At 32.7% G+C, this 26,701-nt stretch overlaps 2 protein-coding genes across 2 annotated transcripts; both read right to left on the bottom strand.

Annotated features, from left to right (window-relative positions):
* Positions 1–15,612: 15,612 nt before the first annotated feature.
* LOC145130415 (uncharacterized) lies at positions 15,613–16,020 on the bottom strand. The gene has a single exon (XM_079065222.1). It carries the CDS (start codon positions 16,018–16,020, stop codon positions 15,613–15,615), a length of 408 nt encoding a protein of 135 aa, XP_078921348.1.
* Positions 16,021–16,894: 874 nt separating this feature from the next.
* Positions 16,895–25,707, bottom strand: LOC145130416 (uncharacterized). Its single transcript, XM_079065223.1, has 6 exons — positions 25,660–25,707; positions 19,502–19,700; positions 18,435–18,789; positions 18,005–18,323; positions 17,447–17,899; positions 16,895–17,344 (listed from the first exon to the last, which is right to left on the bottom strand). The coding sequence occupies exons 1-6, from the start codon at positions 25,705–25,707 to the stop codon at positions 16,895–16,897; spliced, it is 1,824 nt and encodes a 607-aa protein (XP_078921349.1).
* Positions 25,708–26,701: the final 994 nt, after the last annotated feature.

Below are 26,701 nucleotides of genomic sequence, written 5' to 3' on the forward strand. Positions count from 1 at the left end.
AACCATGTGATTGATGGGATTTATGCTCATTTCCATATCGAGTGGCCACCACTTTTGCCACAACAATGGAGTCGGATCGAGTGCAGCCCGAGAGGATGATGATTAGTGATTTTTATCCTTTTTATTTTTTATTTTTATGTTTGGTGTGTTTTGTTTGTTTTAAGACTTATTTTTATTTGTTTGGTTTGGTTTGTTTTTGTTTAGGTTTCTAATCGAATGATTGTGATGTTTTCTGAATTTACCTACGAAGTTTGTTTTATTTTTGGTTGTGCAGGATAGAGGGTATGTTTTTAAGAGATAATATAAATCCATTCGAGTGAAATGTATAATTGAGATCCACAACTTTGCATAAGTGTGGCGTCGTGTCGAGAGTTTTCGGAGAATTTTGAAGTATTGGAGGATTATGACTTGTGAATCCAATGCATAAAGTGATCTAAAACACAACTTCAGAAGTATACTTGGACAGAGGATATTTTACTAAGCATCCAGTGCCCACGACGTGGCATCTCTAGGCCACGACGTGACGTTCTTATTTTTCCCGATCATGATGATTTCTTACTCGACACCATGACCTGGTGTTGCTTTCCTATGTCATGGCTGGGCTACAGTGCATACTTTGAAGTTTTGCTGCCCCACATTTTCAAGGGCATGGTTCTTGGTTCCATTTATTCGACACATTTACGAGTTGTTGAAGACCGTATTTACAGTTATTATCAAGATGTCCAAGCTTTCTCACGTACTTTCAAGAATTCGATCTCGTCACTACTATCTTAGGGGAGTCTGTTCCAATTTCTCCTTTTAACTTTTATGTTCTTTGATTTTTTTTAATATGCAATGGGGACATTGCATCAATTAAGTGTGGGGTAGGGGGTTGAATTCAGGAATGCAAGCTTACTAATGAAAAATTAAAAAAAGGATGAAAAAATGGCTTGGATCAATAAAATTATTATATAAAGACTTGAAATATTGGTCTAAAATTGAATCTAGTTACAAATTTTTGAATTGTTGTGTTGAGACCTAGGCTGCTAGTGTTGTGTGGGATGATCAGATGTGAGTTTCAATGTTTATTTGAGCCAATATATGTTCTAGTGTATTTCTGGCTTCCATGTCCTAGTGAAATCATGGAACATAAACACGACCTTCTTTAGTTTGAGGGACATATCATGTTTAGCATCGTGTACCTGAAATATACCCAGGAGAGATTATGTAGTCATTGCACCTTAGACTAATACCTGTAACCAATAAGGGTTGAAGTTAAGTTCCCTTGCTTAAAAGCATATGTTTTTATTTTTAGGATTTTTAGTTTTGAGTGAAAAAAGTGAGGAAAAAAAAGAAAAAGAAAAAGAAAAAAAAAGTTGCAAAAGTTTGAGAGAATAAGAGTCTACAAAGCTATGAAGATCAAGAAATATGAAGAAAAGTTCGAGAAATTCAAAAGTTGAAGACTCAAGAATAAGGCAATATTATTGTAATTTTTATTTTTAGGTTATTTTTTCATATGTATGCTTGCGGGCTTAGCCAAAAATTACCTTGAGGTTAAGAAAGATTTTTGAGGATATATTCGTAGGGATGCATGAAATGAATGTTATTCAAAAGAAGTGGGGAAGTGTTTATGAGGACAGAGAGTATTTAGGATTGGGGAAGTTTTTAGGAAAATTAGACACAAATACATGTGTTGTGGTCTTGATGTAACTGAGAAGCTCAAAATGGATTGTCTTGTGTGATATGGGTAGTTAGGGTTTTAATGTGATGGTATGATAATAAAAACCGATTTTGCTTGAGGGCAAGCAAACGGCAAGTGTGGGGTATTTTGATATTGCCATATTTATATATATTTTTAGGCATTATTTTAATATGTTTAAGCTATAATTTGGTAAAATGCAAAGATATTTGGTACTTATTAAGTTAATTTACATTTGGCAGCCAAAAAGGACATTGTTTAAGGAAAAGGACCAAAAATGACAAAAACTGGAGACTTGGAGGACAAAGCTAGAGACAACATGGAAAAAGAAGAGAAGTATTGTATATTTGCATGCCACGACGTGGCAATCTAAAGGACATGACGTGGCCACCTATCCTGACCTAGAAGCTTCTGGTGACTTGTCGCATACGGGATTTAAATGATGCTCATGGCGTGACTCCTATCCCCACATCGTGGCGATCAGATTTTAGGAAACTATATATATTCGAATTTTAGGTCGAATTTGAGAGGTTGGCTTGAGGATTAAGCTAAGGATTGTAACTAAAAACCCTTAGAAAACCTCCAAAAGAGAAGATTTCGATTGGCACTCAAGCTTTGAAGAGAATTGAAGAAAGATCATCATTAAATCATTCGGTTTGCTAGATTTTACCATGTCTTTTCTAGTTAACTTAGATTTATTGCTTGTTTCTATTTTAGTTATGGGCTAATCACCCCATACTTCTGTTCGGTGAAGATGAAGCCGGATCTTATGTGTTGATTTCAATTTATGGATGCTTTATGTTGATTTTACTTGTGTTTGATAATTAAAACCCTAGCATGTTGAAGTTTTAGTTTTTATTGCTTATTAATCAAGTTCTGTGTGATAGATGAGCACTGATATTGCATGAATTTGTTACCTAACTGTTTATGATCATTAAATTATTAGAGCTAGTGATTAATGATATCTTAGGGTTAACTAATTAAAAGCTAATAACTTTAACTGTGTCAGAGAGCATAATTAATCATAATTTGTGCTTGTTTGCTTGACTTGATCATATGAAAGTAACTCTTAGATTTATCATTCATAGTCCAATTCATGCTTATATCGATTTTGTGTTTAACCTGTGCTTGATCATTGCAAGGTAATTCATAAATTGGTACATCTAGGTATTCGATCATAATAACTAGTAAATTAAAGAATTTGTAATTAATATAATCCATCCACTAGAAATCAACCATAGGAGAAGGGGGAATCAGAACTAAACGGAAGTACTCTTTAAACTTGAATTAAAAATTCTTGTTTGCTTAGTTTTAATAGTTGTTAATTTGGTAGTAATTTGAATTAAGTTACTGTACTTGCAAAACCAGTAAAAAAAAAACCCCAATTTAAGTTTGTTTCCTTAGTTTAATTAATGTTAATTATTTTCTAAATTAAAATTTTGTTCTCTGAGTTCGACACACGACTTACCTAAGTTATTCTATAATCCGACTAGGTACACTGCCTATAGGTGCATATGTAGTTAAGTAGTTAGGTTAATAAATTTAAAGCTAGATAGTATATAAATTGCACATCAATTACCTTTATCAAACTCAGGGGTAAGTTAATTACATGGGTCGGATCCGACGAATGGGGGCAATCATTGCCACCAGGGAGTGGAATTATACAGATGGGCCTATTTGTTGAGGGAATAATGGGCTTAGCTTGGAGTGGAATCGAGAAATCGTTGGACCACTTAAATAAATTATCCACTCCTTTATCATTAAGATCTCCGTTGGAAATACCCAAAGTGTTAATGATAGGCGTTATTAAACCTACTGCCATAAATGCATCAGCAGTTGTATCGATACCTATCATTACAACCGTAGTTGGTGGGCAATGCTCATCGGCGCCGCCACCTGTGTTACACCCGGGCCGAGGAGGCGGAACATGTCGGGTTGTGCGACTTAGTTCATGGATCACAAGAAAACTGAATATACATCACAAGTGCAACAATAACAACATAGTAGTTATATTCCACTTTAAAATTTGAATACATAGTTCTTACGGATAATGATAATAATAAGTAAATACATGAATTGCCTTAACAAATAGGCCGAAATAACAAAATCTAGAGAAAACTAGTTTGCCCAAAATCCATGACAATTCCTTCTACTAAAAGTTGGTTCAGTGATCTCCTGAGAATACATGTAGTTTGAGAGTCAACACAAAGGTTGGTGAGAGTTACAGGTTTTCTTCTAACCGCAGTAATGATACTTTTAGAAAGTCTGAAAATATTTCTTTTGTAGTTAAAAACCATGTTTGGAAATGTTTGATAACAAAAGAAACTGAATCTGTGGTTTCTAGGTAAAAAATCCAGTTAATGTTTATAATGATTCCTATAACCGAGCTATGTGACTAGATATAACCCCTTAAGAAGCTTCATTAGAAGTCGTGGATAAAGACTAAAGATAATTATCACCCGCTTCGATTGATCCGTCGAGGTTGTAGCTAACAACCACGGGTGGGGGTGTCAACTCGTATAGATCTATACATACATATATCTCGCTCTGAGGATTAACGGTTATAGCCGAGTGGGTATACTACGTAGTTAAACATAGGTAATGAACAGTGTATTACTATGAATACCATTAACTAAGGTATATGATAAAGTTTCGCTAAAATTCAAGTAATTCGATATATCTGTAAAAGTGTATATTACTCGCTTAAAATGGATAGTAAATTTCTCAAGTGCATGAATAGATTTCAAGATATAAGTTTTATAATTTATACATATCTATTTAACATATGTATAAATCTATGCATGATATAAGTAAAATAACGCAAAGTTGATAAACATTTTTAACACATATATTATTGACATGCATTATTTCGTAAAATCATAATATTCTTATGACATATAAATTATGAAATGCTATTTCATTACATAAAATCATGACATCATATAGTAAAATGATAAGTTATATTTTCTAGTTGTAACATGTATTAAACCACTATAGCATGTGTATATCATGATAAGCTAGTTATGATATATTATTTTGATGAAATATCGATTTTAACTAGATATGAGTTTAGCATGCATTTTTCAAATTTGATATACGTTTTTCATATGTATTTTCCCCCAAAAGTAATTAAAACATTAAAAAGGGGTCGTAAGCACTCACTTTTATAGCGTGAACTAGGTTTGTTGGTGTGAAACTTATCGTGAGTTACCGCAACGTGACACTCTTTGCGTTTAAAACAAACCATCGGGACTATTTTTGTTACCTAATAAACCAAATGGGTGTTTTGGTATTATTTAACAAGTGTGGGGGTTGTTTTATAATTTAACTAAACCATAAGGGCTGATTTGTTAAAATAACTCAACAACAGACTGGTTTGCATACTTAATTTTAAAAGAGGGACTGAAATGGTTTAAATCATTTCAAGTTTGAGGATTAGGACCAATTTTGTAAACAATTACTCATGGAGGGGATGTTTTAATTAATTTAAATCAAGGCAGGGGTTATTCTTAAATAAAGTGAATTGAAGTTTGAAACGGTCATCTTCCTCCTTCTGTTTCATTCGCATGTTGGAAAAACGAGACCCATCACAATAAGGTCTCTCGGTTCTGCTTGATTATGCATGAAATAAGTAAAAATATACAAAGGTGGTGGTCAGACTTACAATGGCAACAAGAAATGATGGTGGCTAGTTGGAAATAATAGCGGCATCACCAAGTGGAGATGGTGGCAGTGGGTGGCAGAGTTGAGGTGGCAGCTTCACTGCCTTCACTTCTTTCTCCTTTTATGTTCAGTGACACTCGACAGGGAACAAAGGCGCAGTGTCGGGTGTTTGGTGGTGGTAGGTCACGACATGAGGAGGCGGAGAGGGTTGCTACAGCCGAATGTGGTGGTTTTCTTCGTCGGTGGAGTGGCACCTCCGGTGAGGTGTTCTAAACCAAGATAGAGAAAGATATTGAGGGAGATTCAGGGAAAAAGAGTAAGGATGAAGAGGGTTGTGAATTTGTGTGGTAAATGTAATGTCCGAAAAATTTTAAGGTAAAAATTTCATTTTAATTCAGCTATAAACACCATTTAATCATTTCAATCATTCAAAAGTATATCAGAGTAAAAATAGTTATCAGGGTATAATTCCAAAATCATAAAGTGCAGAAACATGGGTGGATGCGTTGTGATCAAGCCGGGCCCTTCCCTCTCGAACCGGATGTACCTGAAAACATTTTAAAAATAAACCATTAGCACAAAGCTTAGTGAGTTCCCCAAAATACCGCATACCATACATATATGCCAGCTTAAGGTTGTGCTTGGTCTATTTCACCCCCGATTCTATTTCAACTCATGTGTCGGCCGAAGGCCGTACCGGGTCAATTTTACCCTCGAGTCTATTTCAACTCATATGTCAGCACATGGTTGTATCGCTTCTATTCCACCCCTGGGTCTATTTCACCCTACATACACATAGCAAACAAGCACACAGGCATACAACACATACAACAGGATTCACAAAGACTACAAGCACATGCAATCCCTAGTGTCCTACAGTATAGTGAACAAACTCACCTCAGTCTGCTGTCAGTCAAACAGATGCTCGGGCTGCTGAATCGGAGAATCCCGCGCTAACCAATCAAATAAAACCCCAACTAAGAGATGGGCCATAAACCATAATCGGTAATCTAGTTTATTTGTCCAACACCCAGGGTAAAAGACCATTTTAACCTTCCCATATCTGACCCAACAAATCATGGACCAACTCCCAGAAGACCTGAGACCCAAAAGGCCCAAAAAGACGTTTTCACGAGTACGCCCGCATACAGGACTCGTACGGCCCCCGTACTGCATGTTGATGCCTAACGTACAATCCTCCACAGCATGATAGCGGGGAAACCATGCATTACGTTGAGTGTACGCATATGTACACCCAATGTACCCCCTTAGTGACCATTTTATCATTTTAGGGCTTAATGCTTAAGAACAAAACGTCCAAACTTAGATCTAATCTCAAAACATCGACTTAAGTCATACAGTTTCCACCTTTATGACTTTCCATGGTTAGAAAAGGTCCAAAAGCTAAAACCCTAACTTATTTATCCATTAAGTCATCTTAACTCTTGCATGGAAGGGATAGGAGGTCCAAGATCACATTTTTATGGTTCCTAATAAATCCATAAAGGATAAATTTTCCAACTTTATCCATTAGAATGGTCCAAACAACCAATATCTAGTCTTTAAGGCTCCAAGGGACCAAAAGTGCATCTTTTTCAACTTAATCCATTAAGTTCAAGTCTCCAACCAACATGATGTTTAAATGGATAAAGTTTCCAAATTTATCCATAACTAGGTCACAAACTTTCAAGATCTAAAGTTTATGCACTAAAGTGACCAAATTCTCATAACACCCAAAACTAGCTAGATCTAACAAATGCATCATCAAGATTCAAGCTTTATACCTCTAGAAGAAATATCAAGGTGAACAAATTCTGGATCTACAAGCTCCAATGCAACCAAGACGTCTCCAATGAGCTCCTTCTTCTCCATGATGCACCAAGAACACTCCAAAGCACTTAAAAACACCTTCTTTTTGCTCACAAGGCTCAAACTAGGGATAGGGTTTCAAATGAGGGTGTTGGAGAGGTGTAGGCTGAGAATGGAATGGGTTTAGGGAAGTTAAGGAGCTTAAATATGGCTCAAACCACGAAAATAGGGTTTGGGCATTGATCGCGTACACCCAATGTACTTAGGGATACCCTAGTACGCCCATCGTACTTCCCCGTACGCCCGACGTATGCGGCTTAACCCAAAACTGTCCTAACTTCAAATGATCATAACTTCTTCGTTTCAACTCCGATTTCGACGATATTTATATCCACGGAAAGGTAATGAGAAGTTCTACAATCCTATCAACTTTCCGAACTTAAATCCTAAATTCATAAAAGATGTCTGAAACATCACTTTTCCTGTTTTACCCTTTGACTCCAAAACTCAATCAAGGGCTTGGATCGCACAACCAATAATATCACCATAAAATAGTGTCTAAACCTTATTCCATTGAAGCCAAGGGCCTTTAATTTATCCATTTATCTCCCATAATCCCGAAATAGGAAACTTCTCGAAACCGGATGTTACAGTAAATGAAGACTCATAGTCTTCCTTTTATAGTGTTTTAGATCTTTGCAAGAACCATGCATGTATTAGAAGAAGTACTGTACATCCAAAGGTGGTGATGCGGAAAGCTGGTAACGTGGGAAAAGGGAAAAGAGACGCATCTGATTTCTTTCATCTATTTGTTCTTGTACTTTAAGTCAAGATGGCAAGCTTGATGGTCTTCCATTCTTAAAATTGAGTGCCCAAATTTACAAGAGTTAGATTTTGGTTGCATGGATAGAAGTTGACTTCCAAATGCATGACTAAGGTTAAAGTAGGTATGGAGTTCATGTGCTTTTGCGAGTTCTATGGGAATGGGATAGAAACAGGAAAACTATGGGGATTGAAAGTCTAAATCGTATGCATGATCAATATATGGTCCCACAACCTAGCTTAATGTACAAAGTCAAGGGTGTTTATCTTGTGATATCTTAAATAGTTTTAAATAGCATTTTAAGTTCATAAACTCAAATCCTGACTTCTAATAATTTTTCCAAAGGCAACGAATGATAGATTTAAATTCAAGGGTTCCAAAAACCCGAACGGATTAATTTTTAGAGTTGTAGAACTCCGGGAAATCACGTTTAAATATTTGCGTCTAATTGATCTAAAACGTCTGATTTTTTGACTTTTACAAATATTTTTACTAAAAATATTACGAGTGTGAAATTAAATAATAGATTGTAGTCTGAGTCCAAAAACGCTCTCGGAATTTCCATCTCAGGTGTACAAGTGCATCAACGGATCAAAACGGTTTATGCAGTTTAGGTAAAATCAATGTTATACCGGTTTGGTTTCTTATAACAGTCGGATCTTTTGCATACGAACTCCGTTTTGGACGTTCTTTGTATTTCCGGACTCAGGTGAACATGTACTACGAGACTAGAGTATTAGTTTCGCTTACAAACGTTTAATACGAATTTTTAGTTTTTCAGACGTATTAAATATGGTTACAATTTGTGTTTGTGATTTGTTTGAGATTTTCCACAACGGGAAGTAAGATATATTTTATATCTTATTGTAATTGTATTGACACTATTTATTTATCAAATTATGCATTAAAGCTCAATAGGTCAAGTTACAAAGAGGTTTACGGTGAACTTACCGTTTACAGATTTAGCCCTAAATTTCAGGATGTCACAGCCAGTCTCATCGACAATCTCACCTTCTTCATGAACATCTGTTGGGCGCCTAATATCTACATATGTAGCTGATACGACATCGTCGTAGAATTCAGAGATATCCTCATCCAAAGAATCAACGTCATCACCATTATCCTCGTCATTTTCTTCGTGCTCAGAGCGATGAGGTGCAGGAGAATTGATGATTGTGTTGTCAAACGGAGTCCAATCTCTTTCGTATTCAAAAACTCTGAAATGAATTTTTTTTGAATGAGATAGAAACCTAACCATTAATAAGTGTTTTGTGTGTTGTAATCGTGCATGCGCAACTAGTTGACGGATCAAAGGCTTCCCAATTGCCACCAATAACCTAAAGTGTTTTGTCGAACGCTTCAACAATACGTGCATAATTATCTTCAGATTGAAATCTGATTAGCACACCAATTATTCTCACCCATGTGATCCTTTCGAACTTTAGATCAACATTGAATCCCCTTTTTAGCCATTTGAACCATCTGTTCCAGCTGTGCTCGTTTGCATAGAAAGCCTCTACATCTTTATGAGTGAAAAAATTTATGATTACGTTCAGGCCACCCACGTAAAACACTTACCATGTCTGATTGCCTTTTAGTTCAAGAATGGTAGGTAATTTAGCAATGTGTTGGATGTTAATGGTTTCACTGACAAGGACACACCCATCCCATTTTTCCAGAGCCTTAGCAGGTTTGAGGGCAATAGGGTGAAGCGTCGAAGGAGCCGGAGTAGCCACATTTCCTACAACTGCTTCAGCGAATGGTCTCAAGTCACCACCAAGCCTTGGAGTGAGCAAAGGTAGGTAGAGCAACGTGGTTTCTGATATCTTTGAACCCCGACATACTTGGATGCTTCGATACTTAGCTATGTTCACTCTTAGGATGCAATGCTCACATATTACTCTGCTCATGTCTCTTTCCAGTGTCTTCGAGTAACGAACCCCTTCAAATATGATGAATGTGAAGATTGAACATGATCGATCTCTCTAGTCACCAATGTAAATGTCAAACACCTTTCTGAATGCCCGAAATGACTTTTTGATTTTTATCTTGGTTATTCCTTCCGATAATTTGGATACATAGTAAGACGTCACCAATGAGTTCATTGGGTTTGAGAGATAGGGGTATTGTTTCCACCGTACCTTCGTCTATCCGCCTTCAATCTCCGCCTCCTCTGCTATGCGACCATGCATTTCCATTTCTTCCCTTCTTCAAGAATCCACCTCACCAATTCGAATCCCTAAGCCCACTGCAATCCTATATGAAGATCTCCTTTAGGGTTCTTGCTTCAAGCTTATCAAACAACTTGCTAACTGAAATCTAACAACCCTCTTGCTTGAAATAAAACATGTGACAAAATGTTATTAATAGAGATTAACACGAACATTATATTGCTGACATTTTTGCATGGATTTCATAAATTAGTTGATTCCAAGATATGAAATACCATAACAAAACCAATATATATATATATATATATATATATATATATATATATATATATATATATATATACTAGGTTATAACATGTGGAAACCACGATCGGTATGACTAAAAATTGTGTATAGATAAAAAAAATTATAATTGTCAATAAAGCATTGGATTCTCGATTGTAAGTAATCATAAGTTAATTTTTCAAAATAACAACATACTTTGATATTGTGTAGAAAAGATTATAAAAATGTAATTTTGTATGGAAGTAGGACGCTAAAACCGAACATTTAAAAAAGATCTATGAAAGTTTATTTTTCACAATAGCAACAATATAATTAGATATTGTGTAGAAAATATGACACAAAATGTAACTTTTCTATGAAAGTCGCATGCTAAAACCTGGACAATTACTTTCATAAAAAATCTATGAAAATTCATTTTTCAAAATATCAATTTTTGTGTAATATTTTGACTTTGATCGTGATATCAGAATTGATAAGGTCAATATCTTTTATGAAAGTAATATTTGAAGTATCCATACTCCTGATCAAGAAATTGAAGCAGAAATCTATTGAATCAAGTAGGATGCATTTCAATAATCAGATACGAACAAATGCTAAGGTCTTTATTGATTTCGAAACAGAAATAGCATCGGATACACATATTTTTGTTTTTTATATTAAAAAGCATGCTTTTCTTTGAAATTATGCAAAAAACAGGAATGACGAACTCATGCAACAGATGCACAAATAAAGATACTCTCTCCATCTCAAAATTACTGTCCACGTTTGACTTTTGAAGTCTTTCCATGTCAACTTTAACCATAAATAACTTTATTTGTGTTATATAATACACATGTACAAACAAATAAGAGAATATATATATATATATATATATATATATATATATATATATATATATATATATGAAAGTTAATTATTAAAAATAGAAACATACTTAGATAATGTGTAGTAAAGATTATAAAAATGTAATTGTGTTGCATTTATAAAGCTGGCATTAGAACAGGTATAAAAAGGGTATAATGGGAAATTTGTGAAAAGTGAAAACAACAACCTACTTATATGTTTACATAAAAAAGGTTTAAAAAGTATAATTAATGGTATTCGTTGGATGTTATAATTGACAGAAAACTATAAGCATCTTACTTATATGTTTATACAATTTAGGTTAAATATAAGTAGGATGCTATAATTAAATGAAAAAAAAAGTACAATGCTATTATGTGGCATTTTATAGATTTTTCTTGGATGTTAGTGATAGGAAAACAAATAGAAACAATTATGCATGTTTAAAATGTATAAATCAGAGATAGTCTTTGTTAAAAAAATTAGAGAATGTAAACTTGGAAAATAAAAAGTCAAATACAAACCGCTTGTAATTACTTAAAAGAGTTATATGAAATGTCAAATACATACTCTTTTTAATTACTTAAAGGAGTTAGCTTTTACCTTTTTCTCCATGCCTTTTATTTTATTTCAATGTTTATCCGGGAGAAGAAATGTCAGAAATTGTTGTAGTTATGAAGCTGGAATTAGAACAGGTATAAAAATGGTATAATGGGAATTTTCGTTGAATGATTATTTGTTCGGGTTAAGATGCATCAAAGAAGATTTCTCTTTTAACAGACTTAAAAACTTGGAAAATCCGTGAAAACAAAAACCTACTTTGAGATTATCATAATGTCAAACACACAAAAGTTTAAAAAAATGGTTCAATCGTTCAAATGACATAGTTTTAACAAAAACATATGATGGTTAGTGGTGAATGAATATGAACTAACCTGGATTTTTTCTAGTCTCTATTGTAGAGTTGCATAATTCGTTGTGGAGAAAGAAACATAGTGTATAATGACTTTCAAGGTAGGGTTTGGCTTGTATAACATATGGAAATCAAACAGAGGATCAGGTAAATAAGGTATATAGGAAAATGTATCACTTAATTGTTTGGATACATTAAAATTTAAGAGAATTTTCAGTTTAGTTAAAACATAGTTTCCAGTTTTTTACAATAATATATGATAGGTAGGACAGAATGTTCATTATTTAAATCAATGATGGTATAATTATATTATAATTATATTATATGTAAATTAGGACGTTTGTTAATAATTTAAGCCATGAATGTGATACATATGTTTTCTATGCAATGAATATTTCAAAGTTTATCATGAAAAAATATCATAAAGGACTATTAGATAAAACTAAAATCTGATTTATTAGTCATTTAAAGCGTAACCGTCCTTAAAATTAATCGTATTTTAGAAATTAAGACCCCTTTATAAAAAAAAGAACCGGAAAATTTAAAAATTAAAAATTCCTTTTAAATATTTCCCATTTTTCGAATAGTTATGTTATAAATACTTACCATTTTTGAATATTTATGTTACCAAAAAAACAGAAATTTGGAAGATTTTTACCAAATACCAAAAAAAAAAAAAAAAAAACCTAGGAATTCTTTAAAAGTTGTCACATGTCAATTAGCCTACCTAGAAAGGGGACATGTGACATTTAGAGGTTTTGTTTATTAGAGGAGGTATGTATATATATATATATATATATATATATATATATATATATATATATATATATATATATATATATATATATATATAGGTTCAAATATGGATGTACAGAAAGATCTAGTATGCCCAAAAATCATTATAGAATGATATTGATATTAATATATGATCTTATAGGGTCACACTATATAGCAAGTTACCGTCAATTGATTATTTATTAGTATAATTTGATTATTAATATATATCAACACTTGTATTTAATTGGAAAATTATTATTTAATGGAAATAATATTTTACTAATTGGGAACTTATTATTTGTGGAAATAATAATTATTGGATAAATAATAAATTATGAAATATATCATAAAGTATGATTATTTATAAGTTATTTTTATATCTTAATAAACTAGTTCAATTTATATAAAAGATAGTTTTATATATAATATGTTTGTTATAATTTATATAAAAGATAGTTTTATATAAAATAAAATATTTATATATGACTAGTTATATAAATATATATATGTTGGGAATTCTTTATAAAAATGATTGATTTTTATAAAGATAACATATATGTATATATATAAACTAGCCATGAGACAACTTTTGTCTTCTTTTGGACATGCCTTTTTCGAAAAATGGGAGGAGACAAGGCATGCATGCCTTGTCTATGTTTTGTCATGCTTGGGACAAAGTTGTCTCTCCTTTTACTTTATGGTCTCCTTTTACTTTTTGGCCATTATATAAGAGAGAGCATGGAAGGGTTTTGGATACACTTCTTGCAAGTCTTCTTCCTCCTCTTCTTAGAGCCAAAACCGTGAGCATGAGAGACTCTAAAGGGTTGCCATATTTTCAAAGTTTATGTCCTCTCTTCTCCCCTTTTCTCTTGCATTTTGATGTTTAAAGAATGTCCCTTTGTTGCTTAACCTTTAAACATATATTTGGTATATATTTCAAAGGCGTATGTACAACAAATTACAAGTGAATACTAGCATGTTTTGATGGTTCTACTCTTGCTTGGTGGATACTTGTAGAGAACTCTTGTTTTAAAGTTTCATGTCACACTTCATCAACTTCCAACCTCCCATAAGGATCAAAGTCTTCAAAGGTTGTTATGATTTCCCTTATATGGTTGTTTTAATCTTTCTAACTCTTGCAAAATGATCCTTGGTGGGTAAAATAGTTTTAGTTTTATTCAACATTTTAAAGCTTTCGTTTTCATTTTTACCAGTTGTGAAACCGGATTTATGAATAAAAACCCAACATGTAGATCTATTGTGCGAACGTGTGGACAATGTTATTCTGTGATAATCAATAAGAAAATATGTTGTTTGGTAATGTGAATACGTTCAACCTCAGAAAATATTGTCATTATCTCGCATTCTCACTAATTAAATCGTTCATAAAGGTAATATAGACTTTTTCTATGAATGTCATTATGTCAGAATGGTGTCAAAATGTGTTATTGATAATCGTATTTTGTAAGAATGAAAATGAGTGAAAACGATGAGTGAGAACAAAAATAAATAAGAATTAGTGAGCATGCATGATAATGACGATAGTTGTGCGAGGTTTAACGTATTCACATTACCAAACAACATATTATCTTAGTCATTCCAATAGAATATCATTGTCCACACACGTCTGTACAATAGATGTTCATCCACATTTGAACCTAGCCTATATATATATATATATATATATATATATATATATATATATATACATATATATATATATATATATATATATATATATATATATATATATATATAAGGTTATCCACACACGTTCGTACTATAGATGTTCATCCACATTTGAACCTAGCACACACACATATATATATATATATATATATATATATATATATATATATATATATATATAAGGTTACGTTCATGTGAGAAGGCCTAATTTTGTGAGACCGTGAGACCATTTTTTTCTAGTGAAATATTCTAATACTCTAGTGTTCATAAAAATTAAATATGTGTAATATTCTAATATTCTAAAACAATAATTTTAACATATTTTATATTGAAAATTCTAAAACATATAATGTTAGAATATATTGCATATGCTATTTTTACGGACAATAGAATATTAGAATATTTCAATAAATAAAAATTTGGTCTAACGGTCTCACAAAATTATGTCTGTCTCAAATGAACTCTTACCTATATATATATATATATATATATATATATATATATATATATATATATATATATATATATATATATAGAGAGAGAGAGAGAGAGAGAGGTAAGTTCAATTGAGAAAATAAAAAAAGGTTGAGAATGAGGGAATCATTCTCAGCCAATCATTTATTTTTGCAGCAAAAGCCTCCAATGTATCGGCGGAAATGGGAAATGAGTATACATGTGTTTTCCAACAAAACATGTTTACTTAAATTATGCTAATCATTACCTTAATATATATACAAAAACGTAGTTTTTTTCGTTTTTAAAATTTTTAAGGAGCTATTTTTATCGAAGAATAATTTTAAATACATCAACATTTATAATATTTTATTCTCTATAAATAGACATCCATATTCATATACTTTTAAGATAAAGTAAACATTTTATTTTTTTTTATAGTTTCAGCTCTTGTTATTTTTTTTTGAACGGCGGAATAATATTAGCTAGCAAGACGCTAGAAAAAGAATTACATCAACTTAGTAGCAGTAATAGGATTATGAAGCCAAGAGGACCAACTAATCTTGGCTTTACTACACCTACTAGAAATCCAAACATAAGATTTATGAACAACATCATCAAAAATCAAAGATTTCTTAGGCGTTTTCGCTCTGAAAATCACACCGTTCCTGAAATTCCAAATGCACCAAAAAGTAGTCAAGATAACTGCATCGAAAGCTTTACGCTGAACAATTTTCCATGTAGTAGAATCAGCCCAATTGAAAAGAGAATCCACAGTCAACTGAGAAGGACAATTAACACCCCACCAGATCGCAATACGGGACCAAAGAGCAATCAAATCCGAGCAATTAGCAAAAATATGTTCCACAGTCTCCACTGTAGATGAGCATACAGGACAAAGAATGGAATCCACCATAATACCCCTATAAGAAAGTCGCTCTCTAGTAGGGATACTAGATAATCTAATCCTCCAGATAAGAATAGTAATCTTAATTGGAACCCAATTATTCCAATGAGTAGAAATACCTCCGTTGCTAAGCGTAAAACTATCCAATAATTTTCGAGCCGAGGAAATGGATAAAGTATCTGACACATCATTAACCTAGCCCAGTCTATCTGGGACCGGTCTGAATTGGAAATCCTGCAAAAGGCAAATAAAGTTATTTCATTGCTCCTGTTCCACTCCACCTCTAGGGCCCCGTCTAAGAGTATTAATCCCCAATCCCTTGGACAGCCTTTTTGCGATAGAAATATGTTTATGCAAATCCAGCGCATAAAGAGATAGAACAAAGAGATAGAAGATCAATATCCTTCTGGCGTAAGTGGCAGAGCATACGAATAACCCCACCCCAAGGACTTTGACCAGAATTGGGATATCTCAAATTCATACAAGCACCATCCAACCCATAAATAGATCTTATCACTCTAACCCATAGAAGGTTAGGGCAATGAAAAAACCTCCACTACCACCGAAAAACCATAGCCCTATTGAAAGAGAAAAGGCTGCCAATCCCCAATCCACCTTCATCCCTGGAGGTTAGCACTCTATCCCATTTAACCCAATGCATACGCCGATCATCCCTGTCTGCACCCCAAAAAAATCTCGCCCTCATTCCTTCAATCTCCTTCAAAACCGATAGAGGAGTAAGGAAAACAGACATCCAGTAACTCCCGAACGACCCCAAGACAGACTTTACCAATGTTAGGCAACCTCCAAACGAAAGACACTTAGCCTTCCAAGTAGATAACTTAGAACGAAATCTATCAATCAAAGAAACCCAAGAGGACTTTCACGACATAGTCTGACCCACCGGGATACCAAGATGAAAAAAAGGAAGCATGGAAGCAGCACAACCAATCCTGTTAGCCACCATAAGAACTTGGGAATAGGAAATTCCCACACCAATCAATTTACTTTTAAGTAAATTGATTTTAAGCCCTGAAGCCAAGTAAAAACATCTAAGGATACGAAGAAGACAATTAGCATTCTCAGGATCCCATGGAGTGACCAACATAACATCATCCGCATACAGGAGATGAGAAATCTCAGTCCCAGAAATAGAAACCCCTCTGAAAGCATTCCCAGCTCGGGCCCTCATCAAATCAATATGGAGACCCTCCATAGCCAGAATAAAAAGAAAAAGCAAAATCGGATCACCCTGCCTCAATCCACGATGAATTTGAAATTCATCAGTTGGGGAACCATTAATCAACACAGAAGTCGTAGCTGTCGACAAAAGCTACTTAATCCACCGACACCACTTAGACCCAAATCCCATAATGGACATGATTTCCAATAAGTAATCCCAAGATAAGGAGTCATAAGCCTTCTTAAAATCAACCTTAAGAAACATGAGAGGATTTTTGGAAGACTTGCTCCAAGCAACCAATTCATTAAGAAGAAAAGGACCATCCAGGATCTGTCTACCTTTAATAAACGCAGATTGCTCAAGGCTAACAACACTATGAATAACCTCCACAAGACGATTAGCCAGAAGTTTGCCAATACTTTTATACTGGCAACCAATGAGGCTAATGGGTCTAAAATCTTTTGGAGTCTTCGGATCTCTGACTTTAGGGATAATGGTGAAAAACGAGGCATTACATCCCTTAGGGATAACTGAGTGATGGAAAAAATGATGAACAAACGCCTCAACATCAGTAGCAACAAGATCCCAATATCTCTTTAAAAATCCGAAAGTAAAACCATCAGGGCCAGGGGCTTTAGTAGACCCACAGTCCCAAACAACCCTTTTAATCTCTTCATAGGAAAAAGGAGATTGCAAGTAATCAACCTACACTTGGGACAAAGTACTAAAAAACGCACCATCTGTAACTGGCCTCCATGAGGAACTCTTCTGAAATAAAGATTGAAAATAATCATGAAACCCCTTTTTGACCGTGACCGGATTATCCACCCACATGTCATCAATCATCAAGCCACGAATAGCTATTTGTCTCCTTTTACGATTAAGCATACCATGGAAAAATTTAGAATTCTCATCCCCTTCGATGCCCCACTGGATTTTAGCTTTTTGAGCAAGATCAACTTGAGCTAAATGATCAAGATCTGAAATCTCCTTTAATAAAGAAACTCTTTGCTCTCTCAATTTAGCAGAACCTTCATCCTCCACGAGCCTAATATCAATAGACTCTACTAAATCTTGCAAATTCTTCCTTTTACTAGCCGCCATGTCCCGGTGTTTAGAGTTCCACTCCCTGAGTTTAGATTTAAGAAACTATAATTTTTTCTTAAAAATAACCCAAGGGTTAGTCAACTCCAACTCCACCTCCGAGGTAGCCCAAGCCTCCCGAACTATATCATCAAACCCCTCCATATCAAACCAAGAATGAAATATTCGAAAAGGTGTCGGACCATAATCCACCTGATGCTCCAATAGAAGAATAGGGCGATGATCAGGAATATTCTTGTCCAAGACTATAGCTGAAAGGTGAGGAAAAGAATCCAAAAAATCCTCCGTAACCAAAAATCTATCAAGCTTGCTAAATTTGGAACCCCATTTATCGATCCAAGTAAATCTAGGACCACCCAAAGGAACATCCACCAGGTCGAGAGAGTTAATAAAATCATTAAAAGCTCTTGCAGAAGACATATAGAATTTAGACCCCATTCTCTCAGATTCATCCCTAACTTCATTGAAGTCACCCATAATGATGCATTCCCCTGAAGAATTAGATATAAAATTATAAATATCAATCCAAAGAAGTCTTTTTTTACTCAACCCTTGAGGAGCATAAACAACAATAAAGTTCACTTGGAGACCCGATCGAACCCAAACCGCTTCAATAACAACAAAGCCATCATGAACGGAAACATGATTATGAGAAATCAAATCCACATCCCAAATAGCTAGAATACCCCCGGAAGCTCCACGAGAAGGAGAGAAAACATGCATAAAAGAAGAATTGCCCCAAAAAGATCTAGCCATAACTAAGTCAACACTCTCCAACTTAGTTTCTTGAATAGCTAAAAAATTAATTTTATGACGAGTACACAATTTTCTTATCCAACTCCTCTTAGCAGAGGAGGCCGCCCCTTGGATATTAATTGATAAGCAATTAATTTTGGAACTTGCCTTTGAACGTGCCCTTGTAAAATCTCTGTAACACGATCCATGCATCCATCCATATTATACCCCAACGATTCTCCCATAGCAATGATTTTTGTAATTCATTAAGAAATAAATTATTTTTATCAATACCACCCGAACAACTTTGTTTATTTTATTAAAACGAAAAACACTGATTTGAAAAACCCGGGGGATGCGAAAGATCTTCTTCAGAACTGTTATTTCCCGAGACTCGACCATAACCTCCAGAAAAGCCCGTCGGATTAATGTGATCCCTGTCCTTAGACGAATAATTTCCGAGAATACCCTCATTCTCACCCCCTGTATTCTGATTATCTTCATAAATTTTACGAATATTAGATGAGAAAAAAGGGGTTGATGCTGTCGAAATCGAATCTGGAACATCATCAGGTCTTGCTGTCGCATTTTTTACAGCAACATTGGCTGTTGTCGCAATTTTGGCAGCATCAGGGGCAGCTTGTTCTGCTGTCGGCCTGACTTCATTCTGTGAGCAGGGTGATTCTTGATCGTGATTACATCAGCTCTCGTCACATGTTATAATCACATATGAATAAAACGTGTATTAGTCTTCCTCACAAGTTATATTCATATATGAAAAACATATTTATCATAATTTTGTTACAGTTCATTTGTTATTCATATATGAATAAGTAGTTCAAAATTTAAAAACACGTCGTCTTTTATTAACATGCTACTTATTCATATTCGAATAACAAATGAACTATAACAAAAATCTGATAAACTTTTTATTTATATATGAATATAACATATGCCGACCATTAATACACATTTTATTCATATATAAATATATAGTGTGAGGAAATATGATGTAAAAAAATATATTTTAGGTAAAAAAAATAATTAGGTGTTATATTTATATATGAATGATACTTAAACTGTAAAAAAAAGTAAACATACGTTTTATTCATAAATGAATAACGAATGTACTGTAATAAAAATCTGATCGATTTTTATTCACTTATGAATAACGAGAGCTGAAACTTTAAAAAAAATTATTTTATCTTAAAACTATATCAATATAGATGTCTGTTTATAGATAATAAAAAATTATGAATTTTGATATATTTAAAATAATTTTTTAATAAAAATAGCTTTCTAAAATAAAAAAAATAAAAAAAAATGTTTTTGTATATTAAGGTAATGATTAGCATAGTTTAAGGAAACATCTTTGGTTGGAAAACACATGTGAATCCGTTATCCATTCCGTCGGTACACATAAGCGTTTTGCGACAAAACAAATGTGTCGTTGAGAATGATTCCTTCTTTTTTCCTCAATTGAACCCTCCTATATATATATATATATATATATATATATATATATATATATATATATATATATATATATATATATATATATATATATATATATATATATATATATATATATAGGGAAATCATCAGAAAAGTCCTAAAATTTTACCCTAATTTATGAAAAAGTCCCAAACTAAAATTTGTTTACGAAAAAGCATGAATTACCGGTAAAAATTGTGATTTGACACTTTTTTTCCGGTTTACCGGTTTTATTACTTACATGTTTCACTAAAGTCCCATTATTTTACCCTAATTTGCGAATAAGTCCCAAAATAAAATTTATTGATGATTTGGTCATTTTCTTCTTGTAACATACATTTTATCGGTTTCATTGCTGACTTAGACACATAGTCATTAAATTAGCTGATAAAATGAATATGATGGGTTATATAATGTCACATTTACTGTAAAATTTGATATCCATCTCATCGTCTCATTTATGACTATGTATCTACGTCAGCAATGAAACTAATAAAATATGTGTTTCCAAGAAAAAATGGCAGATAATGAGTTGATGTATGATGAGATGGATATATTGGGTTACATAAGATTAGATAGACAATTTGATATTTCTTATAAACGTAAAAAATAACACAGTTATTGTTAGTTTATGTAATTATTGTAGTCTTCGTTGGATGCATTTTATATTCCAAAAAGATATACAATACATCAGGATATCAAGTTTTATGCTAAACATAGCATTATATAACTCAACATATCCATCTCATCATCATATTTAATGACTAGACGTCCGGGTCAGTAATGAAACCGGTAAAATGTATGTTACATAAAGCAAATGGTCAAATCATTAGTAATTATATTTTGGGACTTATTCGCAAATTAGGGTAAAATAATGAGACTTTAGTGAAACAGGTAAGTAATAAAACCGGTAAACCGGAAAAAATGGGTCAAATCGCCATTTTTAACGGTAATTCATGCTTTGTCGTAAACAAAATTTAGTTTGAGACATTTTCGTAAATTAGGGTAAAATTTTAGGATTTTTCTGGAGATTTCCCTATATATATATATATATATATATATATATATATATATATATATATATATATATATATATATATATATATATATATATATATATATATGTTCAGGTTCATTTGAGACCATTCTAATTTTGTGAGACCGTGAGACCAAATCTAAAAATAATTTTAAAATGCAAAATAAATGGAAAAATCCAAAAATTCTTTTTTTAAATATTATTTTCGGAACTTGAATTAACTAAAAAAAATAAAAAAAAAAGTAAAAAAATAATAAACAAATCCCGTTTTTTTTTGAAAAATACGTGAAATATTCTAATAGAATATTAGACTGACATATTCTAAAAAATAATTTTAAAATGCAAAATAAATGGAAAAATCTAAAAATTCTTTTTTTAAATATTATTATCGGAACTTGAATTAACAAAAAAAAATAAAAAAAATAAAAAATAAATAAAAAAAAATCCCATTTTTTTTGAAAAATACGTGAAATATTCTAATAGAATATTACACTGTACATATTCTAAAAAATAATTTTAAAATGCAAAATAAATGGAAAAATCCAAAAATTCTTTTTTTAAATATTATTTTCGGAACTTGAATTAACTAAAAAAAATAAAAAAAATAAAAAAATACGTCTCACGGTCTCACAAAATTAGGCCGTCTCACATGAACCTAACCCTATATATATATATATATATATATATATATATATATATATATATATATATATATATATATATATATATATATATATATATATATATATATATATATATATATATATATATATATATATATATATATATATATATCATATTGGTTATTGGAGATATCGTGGTTTATACAAATTTCAACTTTTAAGAATTAATTTTTTTGATCTTCTAAAAAAGGTAGCAATTGGGTCTTTAAACTCATATGCACCTAAGTTGTTCGGTTTGAGTCGAAAAAAAATATTAAATTTTTGAAGAAAAAAATTTCCAATTATGGTTACTTGGTTAGCGTCGACATTGAAATGTAAGACATTCATAGTATACATGTGTATCATAACATTCTTCGTGGCTATGTACATATATATAGAATCTATATATGTATACTAAGACGATCTAGGAAAATTTACAACGTTGATTAGAGGCCACGCACAAACAATGAAACAAAAAGATACACACACATGTAATCAGTAAGTCCCTAACACAATCGTTTGGTTGAAAAACACTGACAGCCTGACAGGTACTAAAGAGACTAAAGAGATTACAAAAGACAACTTTTTATCGGTTTCATTTTATAATGCCCTACCTTTGTATCTTTTCCTTACTTTTTATAGAAATCGAATATGAAAATTAGACCAAAAAAAAGTGACAAAACTTCATGAATTTTACAATTCTTCATTTCCAACACGGAATTAGCTTCCGAATACAGGAGTTCAAGTTATTTTTACATATTTTTTTTTCATTAAAAGTTGTTTTTTTAGTGGATTACCAAGACATAAAGACACCACTTTATAATGTGTAAATGTCTACATCAAATTAGATTTTATTATCACCCATAAGTCCATTACTTTATGGATGTGCAATGTATTTGTGTCATATAAAATCAACTAATGAAAACATGTGTTTAGGCTTTCTAATAAACAAATTTAGAACATTTGGCACTATTCATGATATAGATTTCTACATTTTCTTTTTTCGGCTTTCCAAAAACTTGGCAATATGACATGATGGGAACCTTTTTTTACAATAGTTCAAGGTAGGCAAAATGTCCTCTTAACAACCTAATAATAATATGACAATCAATTAATAATATACTATCGTTATCAGATCTTGGCGGTAATACGCCCTTCAGCCATATAAGATGTTGGTGGAAATGTGTCTCTCAGACGTATCTTTGATAGGTGATAACGTACCGTCCAAATAAGTCAAGAACCTAACACCAGAAATTCCCAACTATTAAAGAAGTAAAGAATCAAGGAAATGTGGAATAAATGATCAAAACTGATATCATGTTAAAATCAAAGAGATTTGAAAGAAAATGATGAATGATTGCAAAAAAATTTCTCATTACCGTCTGAACTCTCTAATCTATTACATAGATAAATATAGAAGAAAATAACTTTACAAAATAGGAACGTCTAACTAACTCTAATCGATTCAAAATAGAAAATGTTTCAACTACACTTGGTAGCTAGAAAAGAACGGTTATCATAACTGTCATATTAGTTGAGTTGTAACACTAGCTAACACCAACTATACCTTGATGACTTCCATCAAGATTCTTCACCAAGGTTGTCTCGCAACCTCATAGTTAAGCTCGCTGCCAAGTCAGCCTGCCGCATGCCAGCCTTGTTGCATGACAATCAGGCCGCATATCCACTATCAAGTCATCTTGCGATAAAACATCACCCACATGCATTAGTAGTAGTGCAGACGTCACTACCAATATTCCCTCTGAATCAATTGCAGCTCAGACAAAAGAAAGAGAGCGTCCTCCGACGAGCGTCATCGCAGTTGATGCCACTTTATCCTAAATGTGAAACATTCACCAAAGTCTTACTATAAAACCCCACACACGACACTGGCCGGTAAAGAGATCACTCACTCTCATTCTATACTCTCATACTAAAAATTCACCGAAAAACTAAATTGACCATCGATGCATTCTCTAGGGACACAAGTGACTAGTTTTCTTTCTATGTGTGAAAACAGATCCTATGGAAGATGGAAATGAATAGTTTAAGAATATGTATTTGTTATAAAGTCCTATGAAATCTCAACTAGTTTTAAACACAAATAGGCTGTAACCTAATCGTGAAATAATATAGTTTAAGGTAAAAAAAGGGTGTTGAGCATAGGGAACATTAATGATTTAGATCAAATAGTTCAAATGTTAATTAAATAAATAACAGTAAAGTAAAAATGAGGGGTTTTGCTTAAATTAATTAAACTAGTTTTAAAACTCAAATAAAACAAACGAAACTAAGAGCTAAATGAAAAGAATAAATAAGAAGTACTTCCACTATAATTCGAATCCGTCAAGTTTCTATGTTTGATTCATTAGAAGTGTAATGGATTAATGAGATGATTACCGAATTGTAATATGACTAGTTATCGTGTTCGGATTTCCTAGTAGTAATAAATAATGAACAACTAACACAAATATCATGAAATTAGTAAACACATAATTAATTAAGTATATTCGAAATATGAACGATATAATCTAGCGATTCTTATCAATTATCATGACAATAAATTAATGCATAACATGGATATCTATGAATCTCTAACACAGTCAAGTCACCGATTAATATCACCTAACCATAGGATTTGATCAATCGCTAGTCCTAACAGTTTAATGATCAGAAACAAATTAAGATTCAAGTTAATGTAATTAGATTGGTCTTCTTAGTTACACATAACTCCAAAATAGGCAATAAAAATCATAACTTTAACATGAAAGATGAACAATCAATCGAACACAAGTATTAACCAAACTCACATAATCGTACTAACGAAATCAAAACATATTAACAAGGTTTCATTTACATCTAGAGAAAGTAAAGGTTTTTACACCATATTCAGTAAACTAAGCAGAAAAACATCACCAAAAGATTGCTAGACACGATCATCAAGAAAACCTGAAGTGAAATCGCGACGCAATTAGCGCTTGAATATTCAAATCCTTGCCCAAATTGAATCTCTAGCTTCAAAATTGATCCCTAGAGAGTTTTTGGACATCAAAATGAAGTAAAAGTCGTATATATAGGTTGTCATAGGTTGCACCACGATTAGGGTTGGAAATCACGTATTTTTATAGATTTTACGTTGTCACGATGTGGTAGAGGTATCACCTCGGCGTAGAGGTGGGTTTCCTTGTCACACGCGAACACGTATACCGAGACATACATCTTTTCAGGATTTTTGATCCTCCACGTCGTGGAAAATTCCCTTTCCATAGAGTGGGAACTGGAATTCGAATTTTGCACAAACACGAAAGTCGTTCGAAATTTTGTCTGGTTTTCAAAACATCTTGAAATTCCTAAATCGGAGTTATGAGTAATTAGATATGGCCAAAATACTGAAGAGAGGTCAATCTGTCCAGCAACATCCTTTTTGCTATTACATTGTCTTTTTCAGCTCCGTTCTCCTCCTTTTGCATATCAGCTCCCATTTTAACTGTAATTGAATATTTTTAAATCATATTAAGTATCATATATCCTAAAATATAACATTTTTATCCAATGTATTAATAAATGGCCTAAATATATAGTTAAATAAGGTCATATCCGAGTGAATCCCAGTTCACATCTCATAAAGTGTTTGATGAACCTACTTAGTTGGTACAAGACCAAAGGACTTCTAGTAACACTATTCGTGGTATAGTCTATGAGCTGTTAGTAAGCATAGTACGACTCATCTACTACATAATCAATCAATGATTAGTTTCTCTTTCCAACTAACACTCCTTGTGACAGTGTTCTGGGTGGAGATAGCTCATGAAACACTTTCATAATTCCTTAGATGATCGATAAAGTTTTTGATTGAGATATTTATTATCCCTGTTGGATATTAATGTCTTATCCTATTTCCCGGTTGATTCTTAACATCATTTTATGAAAGCTCTGAACACCTAAAAGGTTCCAGACTCATTCTCATACGAAGTTGGTCTTGTCGTGTATCGTGGTTAATCTGAATGGTCCATTAGTACAAACTAATTCAAACAAATATTCATATCACCTACTGATGTATTCATCATCCAGCTTGATAATGCTTATGACAAATGCAAATCTTGATAAACAAGATTTGCATTTGCCATAAGACTCATGATCAAATGATCTCCACAATCCTATTAAGTTGATACTTGGTAACAAGTTTCTCATTCATATGTCCAAGAATATGATTTCACAAATACATTTCTCCCAAACCCTTTAGATATATTTGAATCAATATGTATTGTGGTTAATCTGAATGGTCCATTAGTTAAACTAATTTTAATAGATTTTCGCACCATAAGACAATGCTCTTGTCATTCATCCTGACAAATGAGACTTGGATTCATCATAAGACGTGTGGTCAAATAAATTTCAAAATCCTATCCAACTGGATATTTTGTAATACAATTCTCATTTACATTTCCAAGAAGACGATTCCACAATAATACACCT

The sequence above is a fragment of the Lactuca virosa genome, chromosome 8 (genome assembly GCF_052849685.1).
Source record: "Lactuca virosa cultivar CGN04683 chromosome 8, Lactuca_virosa_CGN04683_v6, whole genome shotgun sequence".
Taxonomy (NCBI): Eukaryota; Viridiplantae; Streptophyta; class Magnoliopsida; order Asterales; family Asteraceae; genus Lactuca; species Lactuca virosa.